Source organism: Anas acuta, chromosome 3 (genome assembly GCF_963932015.1).
Source record: "Anas acuta chromosome 3, bAnaAcu1.1, whole genome shotgun sequence".
Lineage (NCBI taxonomy): Eukaryota > Metazoa > Chordata > Aves > Anseriformes > Anatidae > Anas > Anas acuta.
In genome coordinates, this window is record NC_088981.1 from 29,007,994 (window position 1) to 29,020,081 (window position 12,088).

The window sequence follows — 12,088 nt, forward strand, 5'->3', positions numbered from 1 at the left end:
GTATAAAACCATTTAAGATAGTTGAATCATAACCTCTTTGGTGGTGGGTTTCTCAGGAAAAGTTGCAACATCATCTACCCTGTGATGGGATTCCTGGTTGGGAAATGAGTATTCATTCTGGCTGCACTGCATGAAACGTTCACACCTAGCTCTCATTAGAGCAAATGGCAGTGTTCCAGCTTGCAGATGACAAAATTAAATCTCAACAGCAAGGTCTGTATCGAGAAAAGAATAAATAGCTTAGTTTTCTATTCATCTGAAGAGGGAAAGGAGTATTTTGACTAATACTGCTGCTTGCATTTGTCATACCTGCCATGATCCTACGGGACTCAGATACTGCAGTACCTGTAATGATCCAGAATTACAGAGAAGACCCTTAATAATTCGTCTGATTCATGCCCCTCCAGTCAGTTTCAGCTGTAATTTATAAATGCTTAACATGAGCTAGTGACACGGTATTCAGATGGAACAGAGGGGTGCATATGGGTATTAACTAATCAGTTGAGGTTAATTTCCAAGTTAAATCAAACAACAAATGTATTTCTCTATCTTCTTTATATACGACAGGATGCATTTAGAGGAACTCTTTTGGCCTAAAATTTTGGACCATTGTAAATAACTTTTTTGTTCATTTTTAGAGGTATTTTTTTTCTAAAAATATTTTTGGTAAGTAAAAAAAAATGTCAAATTCTTGTTTGGCTTAGCAGTTTGCCCAACTGTGTAAAGAGTGCCCTCAGAACCGAAAATAAATGGGCTTTCACTGAAATTTGTATAGGTAATAAGCAAAAAGCTGTAGATTGAAGTCTTTATATCTCTTACAAATTCTGCTTGTTGGTGCCTGTACCACACCTCTCTACAACTCATTTCCTCTTGGGCATGGTTTACTTCTTTGTGTGATGTGTTTAATTCCATGTTGTTTTTCATTTCACTTGACTGGAAATAGAAAAATAAGTACAAAAGGGTTTTTGTAAGTAGTAACAATAAATACCAACAGTAATAGTGTTTTCCAGTTTCATAATTTTTCTCAGTAATTCATTCTGCAGCATGATTTAAGTAGGTTAAATATTAAGGTCACCTCCCAAAGGAGGTGGGGTCTGAGCTAGCAGAATGCTGAACATTCTTGCAAAAGGCTGGGCATGTATGACTTGCAGGATGAGGACATTCAGTGCCTTGCAGAGTTGTTTCCTAAATCTTCAAAAGTTAGAGAGAGAAGGTCTTATAACAAGTCACTGAAGGTGGTTTGGGTGAAAAATTTTGTCTAACTTTTTACCCAGCAAAAATGTAGATTTCAGTCAAATTAAATTGCTCCATCAGCTTCTGCTGATTTAATTTCCTCCCGGAAATTAATCTAGAATCAACACATCAAGACTTTTTAAAATGTGTTTTGGTTACACACTTGCAAAAAGTAGTAGTAGTTATTTTTTTCCCATTTGGAATTGTAGTTTAAAATTTGCTTCAGTTATATTTAAATTAAATTCTAAAACTGAAACCTTTCATTTTGGATTGAATAAATTGCTGAGATTGATGCTAAGTGATTTTGTAGAAAATTTTCAGAGAAAAGATATTTTGAAAGACTAAAAAAAAGTGTCATATTTTTATTATTCTGCTCTCAGAACTGCAGTAACATATATTTGGATCACAGAGGCTGGAAGGAACCTCAGGACGTTTCTTGTTGAGCCCCCTGCTCAAAGCAGGCTCAGCTCTGAGGTCAGACAGGTTGCCCAGGACTTTTGGGTCCTGAAACCCTGCATAGGACAGACTTGTCAATCTGGCTTGTCTGTCTACAGGGTGTAAAAGCTTGTCCTTGTAACTCATCTGAACCTCTCATGTTTCAGCATATGCCTGTTACCTCTCTCCTGTCCTGCACCGCTTTGAAGACCCTGGATCTGTCATTTTTGTGCTCTTGTGTGTATTGGAGGGATGCTCTTAGGCACCCACAAAGTAACCATTGGCATGATTCTGCTGAAAAGACCTAAATTAAATTACTATTTGCCACAGCCTATTAATTTCTTTGTGTTTTGGCATATCTCTGTAAAGGCTGGATCATAATATTTCTTTCTTTGTCTTGTCTTTTTATAAGCTGTTGGAGCTGGACTGACTGCAGCAAGTGTGTAGGCCATTAAGAAGATGACCTCAGTCTGGGACCTTGACATTTTATGGATAGTGGTGGTGACAGGCTCCAGTAGTTGAAGAGCTAATTTATTTCAGGAAGGTGTAGTTGGCTTATTTAATAAACCAGAGCTTCTTTTAAACATAATGTTAGGAATAAATCACGCGTTTTAAAAGCCATGCTGTGCTTTAAGCTCTTATCGCCTTGAATCCTTGTGCCTTATTATTCCTGTGCTGTGTGTGTCTTTCCAGTATGTTTCTCTGTGCTCAACAGAAGAAAAGTGAATTTGGAAGGACCGAGAGAATGCTGAGGACAAATGCGAGCCTTGGCTGCATGTTAGAGGTAGAAAAAATATCACTAATTGAAATATGGGTATGTGTTTAAATGGTCTTCCACAGTGGTGCCTGTTTTAGGCCACCACTGGGGAAAGCAAAACAAAACAACACAAAACTGTCTCAGAGAATTATCCCTGTCTCACGGTGGTGACCTAGGTACCAGGCAAGGCTTTTGGGTACTCCCACAGGAGGTGTTTTTGACTATGAGAGGAGATTGCCTGTCAGAGCTGAGTTTAAGTGCATTGAATTTCAGTGCATCTGCGTTGTCAGAGTATTTTCCCATTTGTATGCTGATGTTAGTTTAAATGTATTGGCCTCTGAAATAGTGATGAGGCAAAGAAAACTATAAAGCTTACCCACCTTTTGGCCTTTTTATGCATCTCTTTAATTGTTCTGCCAACCAGAAAGTTAAACAATGACACAATGGGCTGTGAATCTGTGTGCTGGCTGCTTTTCCTCCCGGTGTTATGAGAGGCTTTTGCTGGATGGGCCAGAGATGAAGCAAAATAGTTTTCCGCACAGTGTGTGGTCATGCTTTAGCACTGAAGGTAATAAAATAACCTCAATCTTATAAGCCTCATAAAATTTACAATTAAAAGAATTGCTTTATGCGATTTTAAGGACTGTTATTAAATGGCCTCTCATTTCAGAGCTTCTGTTGGCCACATCTTTGAGTTGTTGTCACTGTGACTACTTGATCATGAGGAGAGTCAGCTACGGGCGGCCTGACCGTCAGTCCTGTCCCAGGGCTGGAGGTTGGGTAGGTGAATTCAGGCACTGGGAAAATCTGCTTGCCAGCCATCCCCGCTGGTACTTCAGGAGAAAGCAGTGTAACTGTACATCTGCGCCCCTAATATTTTCCAGCTAACAGTTGAAGACTGACAGATCTGTGTGTGTTTCTTGTTTTACGCAATAACAGTGCAAATATAAAACAGCGCACGTCTCCTTTCCTATTACTTGGTGGCAACGCTGGCGTTTTACAATCTAAATCTTAAGTATATGCAGGCAATACCTCTTAACACCCAAAGCCTGAGCTGGACAGAGCTTGTTTTGGGCCTTTCCTTGAAAGGTACTAGTGCCCTCACCCTCAGCAGGGCGCGGTGGAAATTAAAGCTGCTCTGGTCTGTGGCTGTCAGGCTCGTGCCTGTGCAGTTTTCCTTTGTGATTTGAGGATGCATTGCCAAGTAACCATAGCAGTAATTGGTAAGTGCTTACATTTGAATTCGAGTTATAGTACATGTAGCTGTTTTTCTTCCTGTATTAAACTAGTGCTAAACATCTGATTTTATTTTATCTAAGTGTAATGGTTCAGCTTGCTTCATGCATTAAGCATGCAGTGACACGTATCCAACTCATCCTCAGAGCTTTCCAGGAACAGGATGATGCTGTGAGTACCGTCATCTCTCTGACTACCATTTCTTATAAAAGCATTTTTTAGAGACAAAAATAAGTCAGATTAATTATAAAAGCAACCTCTACCCAGTCTTAAAAAAATAAATAAATTAGTGACTTGTGATTTGTCTTCTGTATTTCAGTGCTGAAGATTTTCTTAGAATGGGGTCCTTCTGCTGGTCACCAGAATCCCTCCTTGCCCTAAAAATGCAGGTTGCTTGTGTGTCTGAAGTTAATAACACAGCAGGAAAGGTGGCTCTGGTCATTTTTACAGTTTGTAAAAAAGGATCAGTAATGCCTGAAATTTGGAAATAATAAAAAGAACAGAAGAGAAAGGAGAAAAATAAATGAAAAGAAAGGGAAGAAAGCAGAAATGGTTTTGTCTGGCTAAATGCATCAAGCTATAGAGTCAACATGTAGTTTTCTTGATGGGTACTATTTATGGACAAGGGCATCATCTCTTGTAGAAATTTCAGATTTCATTTATTACTTTTTTTTTGGCCAATATTATACCCATGCATGAGAGCTAGTTAATGATTTTGTTGCCAAAGACAGAAGGAAGTCTTGTCACCGAGTCCAGGCTTATCAGGGTATGTGAAAAGCTCTGTGCTGGGGTACAATATTATCTGGTGAAGGGAATCATGTGGATCAAACAGCAATGGCGTGAGAAGCAGTTTGTTTCATACCTCATCATAGCCTTGTCTAAAACTGAGTTTCACCCAAATAACAGCAGTGTAGAATATAAGTCCTCTGTCCTTCAATATGCATTTGTGTATGACTTTGAGCTTCCCATTAAGCTATTGATCTTCAAGCATATTGATCTTCTTCATCTTGGAGCAACTTAAGAGCAGCTTTGATTTACACGAATTTGAACTTGATATAAGAGGCGGTCTGAGCAGTTAATTTCGCTGAGATTACCTGTGTACAACAAGCCTCAGGTTTTATAAGGCATGTCCTGAATAAAGATCGAAGCCCTATTTTGACTGTGTGCTAGAATTAAATAATAATTTAAAAATAATGAATTTCTGGACATTTATAATACAGTTCCAGGGGAGAGCAGTCACTAAGGCATTGTGGCCAAAACATCTGAATTAACCACCCAAGAAGTAAAAGATTGCAGCCTGGGATAGCTTTATTGTTGCTATGAAATTGAAGGCATGCATACAAATAAAGAGAACAATAAGGGGCAAGTGTTTACTGGGCATTAGAGAGATGTTTATTATACCTTCTACAGCATAAGCAGAAAGCGCAAATTATCTCCAGATTTTAAAGGCATTGTAAAATAATTAAACACAAATACTAAGGATCTTCCTGGAAGTACAAATGCAGAAAATGTTCCTCTGAGGATTCTTATTTCATTCTTTACATCTCTTACTAAGCTGCAATGCCACAGCCCTGCATTTGGCCACCCAGAGAATTAAAGCTGAGTGAGTTGCCCTGATTCTCATTCTTAGCTCACAAGTCCTGTTGGAGGGCAGGGAGTGTGGGCTGTGAAGCTGAGTGCAAGATTTATAGCCCTGTCTTTTTACTTTCAGTCTGGATAAGAAAAATTGTTCCATGTAGAGGTATGAGAAAAGGCCTTTGGAGATCATTCTTGCTTTGCTCAGGGAGCAAGCTTCTCAGGTGGTGTCTTCCATTTGCAGCAGATAGTGAAGAGGCAGCCTGGCCCCTTGTACCAGAACATGGTTCACGTGTTGGTAAAACACTCAGTAAAGCTCCTCTCTTCTCTTTCCTTTAAAAGATGTGAAGAAATGTCTGGTAGAAAGGAAGCTATGTGTCCTGGCTAGATTATTGCCCTCCAATTGGAAAGATGAGATTTTGCATAAAACCACATTTAGTACCATACATCTCAGATTTTAGGGTTGAGTAAGTGCTTGCCATATTAATTTGTGCATATTAGCCATTTCAAGTAAGTATGATTTAGAGCACCCTTTAGTGTGATGCAGTTCAGAAGGTTAAAGCAGTAGCAACCAAGCCAAAATAAATTGAAGAAAGGAGCAGGGGAGGGGAAAGAGTTACACAGACAGAACACTGGCATGTAAGGGACCTTCCCTTTTGGTGGTGGTACCTAGGTCTTAGCTGTATTGTCATCTCAGTGAGCCTTTATGACCTCTGCAGATGATTGAGAGAATCACTTTCAGGTAGGTTGCGTCTCTATCGTTAGAAAATGTGTACATCTGATTTAGTGCCCAGTGTCCAGCTTGTGTAGGCAGAATGTAACTGATAAAATTCAGTATCTAAAAATCTTGGAGAAGAAGCAGCTGTAGAGTGACCCTGTGTAGCCAAAAATCAAGACTGGCCTTTTTCATAAGAAAACAAAACAAAACAACAACAACAACAAAAATGAATGTAATTTTTCTGTATCCCAGTGGTTCTTACCATACAGATAGGTGAGGGCCTATATGATATGATGACTCATTTTACATAAGCATGTTTACCCAAAATGGAAAACATACCATGAACCCATATTTGCGAACATGACAGTTGGAAATAATAAAAAATAATGCCAGGTTTCCAGTATATTCTTGTTTGACATTCCATCATTTAGCTAGGATACTATGCAGATTATATTTTGCTTAGTAGGTGACAGTCAAGGACTTCTTCTTTTTCTAAAGAAAGAATTATGTCCTGGTTTAAAAAAAAAAAAAATCATCAGCAGGCCTTAAGTGTTGGGGGTGAGGCTGAGGAATGTTAATTTTCACTTGTAGGTGCACAATCTGAGCCCACAGGAATTGCCATATATGAGTGTTTCACACTGGGTAACCAACACTGTTAGTCACAAACGTAGATGTGTGTTACCACTAGTGATATAGCTGCACAAATACGCTTAGGGACTTTTTTCAGAAGACTGATTTCCAAACTAAACTTCTGTCTGTTTTCCAACCCAGCACTAAGAGACAGCAGGCAAGGCAGTTTTGGATAGGTAAAGGTAGCGTTTTGATTATTAGAGAGGACCATTGATTTCCTGTAGATTTATAAAACAAGCCCATCTTTTGGTAAGATGTCCTTTGCACATATGAAGTTCATACCGTGCTCCCTGGAATTTTATTATTATGATTATTTTTTTTTACAAAATGAAATATATGCTTCCAAATAAAAAAGAGAAATAGATTTTTAGTTTTAATGAAAATTGCAAATTAGAATTAGCTAGTACCTGACTATTTAGCCTTCCCCAGCTTGAGAGGCATTTACTGTGTGGAAAATTCAACATGAAAGTGAGCTTATTTTCAATTTTTTTTTTTCCGCACAGAAACTGATATACCAGCTCACTGGACCCTATGATCTGGAATTCTGTTTCCAAGGGCGATAAGTACTAGATACAATATAGTGTAATATAAAACTCCACTAATGAATAATTATACAGATATATGCCCCAAAGGAAATTTCACATCAGTGCTGAAGGGGTGTGTCAGGTACTGAAGCATGAGAGTCAGTGCTGCTCATCAATGATGATCTTTGCTGACACAAATGTGATTTATATTTTAATTATCCACAGAGGCGTCTACTCTCTTTCTGAATTTCATGAACCTGTTGGCCATGCTGACCTCTTGGCTGGGATGATATGTAGTTGAAAAAAATGTATCTTTTATGAACCTAAATAGGTTCCCCTTGAATTTTATTAGCAGTGCCTGTTTTCTTACTTAAAAGAGAGGAAGCAAATATGCCATGAGCTGCAACAGCCAATCCCCCCTGAAGTTCATAATCTTACATGTATTTATGCCAAATGAGCTTCTGCACGACTCGGTTCAAGCTGAAGACATGAGCATTTTGTATCGCAGGGAGGCTTTATTTTCAAACAAAGTGAAAACCAAAGTGTTTGTTTTCCTTTTCTCCCCTGAATATTACATAGCAAAAAGTGCATGTATGGGTGTCATCCTCAGTTTCTGAAACTGCTTTTTGTAAACAGACAAAGTTAATTTAGATCTCATGAATGTTCGAACTGTTCCTTCCACCGTTTCCTTGTAAACGTTGTACTGCAACTGTTACTCAGTTATCTCTCTAAAGAAGCTATTTACAGTTTTCCATAATGGCTTTTATTTTGTCTGAAGTGTTTTATCAGCTTCATTGTTCATTCATGTATTGCTTACGAGTAATACAAATAGCTTAGCAGAGATGTTTGGGTTACCCATAGCAGCATCTTTCTTCTGTATTAAAATTGGATTATTTAATCTATTTCTGTTCATTCGTCTCTCTAGACAAATTTCCAAAGAATACACTTTGCCACCAACTTCTCAGAATTACCTCTCAGTTGGCTTACTTCCATTTCTTCAATAAATCCCATAGAGGGCCTTCAGCTTTCAGAAAATTCGTATCAATCAGGAACTGGCTTCCACCATACGGGAGTTTCCTGTGCAGTGAATGTGTCTGACAATCCCAACCTGCCTATGGAGTTTTAAGGGAAAAAATGTACCCATTTCTGCATAGGCAGGAGGTAAAAAGCCTTCTGACTGCCCAAAGATATCCTCTGTTAAACTTGTATTTCTCTAGACAAAAAGCAAGGAATGTCATTTCAAGAAGTAAACTCAGCCTCTTTTATGGACCAGCTGGGCTTTTGAGGTACTTCCCCATTCCTGCCAGCAATTCATTAGTTTTATTTATAATCAACTTTAATCAGCTTTCTAACACCCCTTCTGCAATCTCAAATCTTGATCTTGTGATTATTTTCTCTGCCACAAATCTCTTAAGCTTTCAAAAAGTCTACAGCTGCTTGTTTACATAGGGACTTTCAGGAAAAATAATCCAAATTAACTGAAGGTGTGAATCCAAAGTGTATTATTAGCTAAACAGCTTTAAATCGGTCTTCCTTTGGAAGATAATTCAGTTAAATCACATTAAAGACACGTTTGTGGTGAACGAGTGTGGCCACACAGTGGCCAAATACAGGTTAAGTTACCCACTTAAGACGTTTAATTTGGATCCAGTTTCTTGTGTGCTTCTGTGGGCAATATCCCTGCCACAGCTGTACCCCACGGGGTGGTGAAGTGGTCTGCATCATGCTGGAGCCCACTGTGCACCCTGCTGGTATCTGTAGCTGGTATCACTTGGCTGAAACGGGATGTAACGTAACCTGGAGCATCACCAACTTACTGTCAATGCATAAAACCAGGCTCCCATCATTAGCGTTGCCGGTACTGCAGTGGTACACATAGTCTCAAGTGGGAATCAGCCCTATTATAATAGCTATTAAATGAAAGCAAATTAGCTGGCTCCTGTACAAAGAGCAGAACCAAAGGGCTGGGCTGGGCAGGCAGTGAGCTGCAGCAGTATTGGGTCTCCCAAGGTCCCACCTGGTGCTTTGCCAGAGAGGTCTTGGTGGCCCAGGGAGTCTGTGTGGGAGGGCCAGGCCTCTGACTTGCCTGGAAAAGTAAAATGTGATAATTTCTATCCTATGATAGATCACATGGCCAAACTCAGCTGCAATTTGCATGACTGGCTGTGCTCAGAGCAATGCTAGCCACCCAAGCTGAGTGATTTTATTCATGCAAATGTGCTCACGAGAAAGCCACGTTGTACAGGTTTGTGCCATTTTGCAGTCTACATCTGGTTGAAATATCCTTCCTTTCCCAGTTAAATGCTCTGGGAATTACCTGAGGCTTATTGCATTTTTGATCCCTTTCAAAATTCAGTAAAGTCTGATAGGGCTCGTAAATGATTTTCTAGCCCTCCATCCATTGATTTTCTCTCCTTGGGGAAAAACAGAAAACCCCATGAAGTTGTGAGATATAGTTCATTGCTTTTTCATACATTTTACCAGTTGCAGGCCAAAAATATAAAGTAATAATGCAGGTTCTTCCATTTGAATGCAATCTCAAAGGTTATAACTGTCAAACTAGAATATAGTTCCAAAGCTTTGAAAAGGCCAGTTGCCTCCAACAGTGCTTTTTCTTTAAGAAAAATGCCAGCCACCAGCTTGGTCTGTTCAAGAAGTGGTTTGTATTACACCATCAGCTTCGTAAAAAGAACAGCATAATGTTGTTAGTGACAACGGAGAGAGAATGGCTTAGTCGACTTAGAAAATGCTTTTTAGGCAATGCAAATTCCCCCAAGGTGAGTCAGTGAGACCAGATGTGTGACCAGAGAGGGGGGAACCACTGCCTTTATTTAAGCCTGGACTACTGAGCTTGACCATGTAAAGACCGTAGTAAATTTTTCATTGCGTGCACTCAACATTTGTATGTTCAGCTGTTGCATGTACTAAAAGATTTGGCTTAGAATAATGTTCTATGAAGCTAAGACACATGGGAAATCTCGATTCAGCATGGACAACTTTATAAAAGCATTAGTAATGGACAACGTGGAAGCTGAAATCAACAAACCCTATCCAGTCATTGATATGTCGCTAGGAAGAGGAAAAAAATGGTGCTTTTCGCTTTGGTTTTGACCAACTCATTCTGATTATGTTTTCTGAGAAAAAGCAGATAATCTTTAAAGAGAGGGCCAGGTTATGCACTGCAGTCTCTAAGCCAGAAGGAAGGGGCAGGTCAAGGGCAAAGAGGTAGCGAAGAAATTTCTGAGTTGTAATTGTGTCAGGTCAATTAAAATCTCGTAGTGCTTCTCTTTTATTAAAAACTAATTTATCGAGAACTGCTTTGCATTTGCCATAGGCTAAAAGAATACACTGGGGTTGCACACAGTGCACACGTGATCAGCTGACATATGGCAACTTCATGCCCAGCAGTAATTTGTTCGTGTGTTTGAGACATCTGATACAAACACAAGGTACTTGCATACTGAAATAAGTGTGTATATATTTATGTATACACACTCAGGTTTTTTTTCCTTAATGCTTTGGGATAAATAATTAAATCACTTTTGGAAGTTTAGATTTGGGTAATGTATACTAATACCAGTGTAGTAGAGCTAAAGTTTCTTAAAACTAGAGTGTTTGACTGGTCTTGACTGTCACACTTCAGCAAGGTAAGGAGATCTACTGTCAACATAGCCACAGTTCTTTGCCAAAGCAAACAGCAGGACTGTAGCTTCATGAATTGTTGAGCTTCATCCTTTGGGATGGTGCTTCAGTTGACCTGCGCTGCTTGAAGTGTCCATTTTACAAAAGGGAAGCTCTAGGACAACATGATGAATATCAGCTTTATCACTGAGCATTGTAGAATGCACGTGTGTCAGCTGCAACAAAGGCTGAGTGTTGAATTGCCTCTCAAAACATTTTGCAAAGCAAGGTATTGAAATGTTTCTGTTCCAGAAAAGCTTAGCTTTTTAATGAAAGCCTATACAAACTTCAGCATTCTTAGCTAAGAATACTGCATCCTAAAAACCATCTTTGTTGTTTTCCCTGCTTAGTGGTTAATGCAGCTATAGATGCTATGATTGTCTCATTGCAAGCAGCAATATTTTCATTGGTCATCACTTCTTAAACTTTTAGACTGTCTTGTGTTTTAAGAATTGATAGAAATTTAGAACAGCTAGTGCAAGGCTTCTTATACCTCAGCAAATTAACCTGAGCGTTTAATACTGATTGATGTAACAGTGGCTGCTTACATCCAAACATTGCACACGTATTCATTTTCTAATCAGAGGCTTATGAGTGACAGGTAATTCTGTGTCAACCATTTGGTGACTGAACTTATTTTTGTAACAGAAATTGGCACATTGATTTAGTTGGAGGTTCTGGAGCTTTTTTGCGGGTTGAATTGTTTCAACGGGTGAGACAGTGACAGAGACCTGATTCTGACCCTACTTAATGAGTAAAGTACCAGAATTGTAGATCTGTTGTGATTGGTGAGGTCAAAATTGAGATCCTATATAAATCCTAACCTGATAATTACTTTTATTTATTCTTGACTGCTTGTCTTGATGAGTTCGGGATTGTTTTAGCTTACTCTTGTCATTTTTTCCCACAGAGCTGCTCAGAAATTGAACCTGTCTTCTAAAAAGAAGAAGCACAGGCCTTCTGCATCGTCTGCTCCTGAATCTCCGCTCTTCTCTACCAGTTTCAGCAGTATCCTTCAGACCTCCCCACCCCCTGCACCACCATGTTTGTTAAGGGCAGTCAGCAAAGTGAAAGACACCCCCGGTGTGGGCAAGGTAGGCCTTACCTTTATCGCTGAAACACTTATTTTCTGTGGGAGGATATTTTTTTCCTTGTGCAAAGCATCAAGAGAATTGGTAAAGCACATTGTTTCTTGTTTGGCTTTACTGCAGTTGGTCCCTGCATATGCACAAAGGCCTGACAACACAGACTACGTAGTGCATGCAAATTTTTAATAAGGTTGAAGTTGATCTGAGCACA

At 39.3% G+C, this 12,088-nt stretch overlaps 1 protein-coding gene across 2 annotated transcripts in view; it reads left to right on the plus strand.

Annotated features, from left to right (window-relative positions):
* KIF26B (kinesin family member 26B) overlaps positions 1-12,088 on the plus strand; it is a 293,062-nt gene that overhangs the window by 174,235 nt on the left and 106,739 nt on the right. For both annotated transcript variants that reach the window (XM_068676375.1, XM_068676376.1), the window contains one exon: positions 11,700-11,883. In XM_068676375.1, coding sequence (XP_068532476.1) covers positions 11,700-11,883 — 184 coding nt within the window. The remainder of the gene's footprint in view (positions 1-11,699; positions 11,884-12,088) is intronic.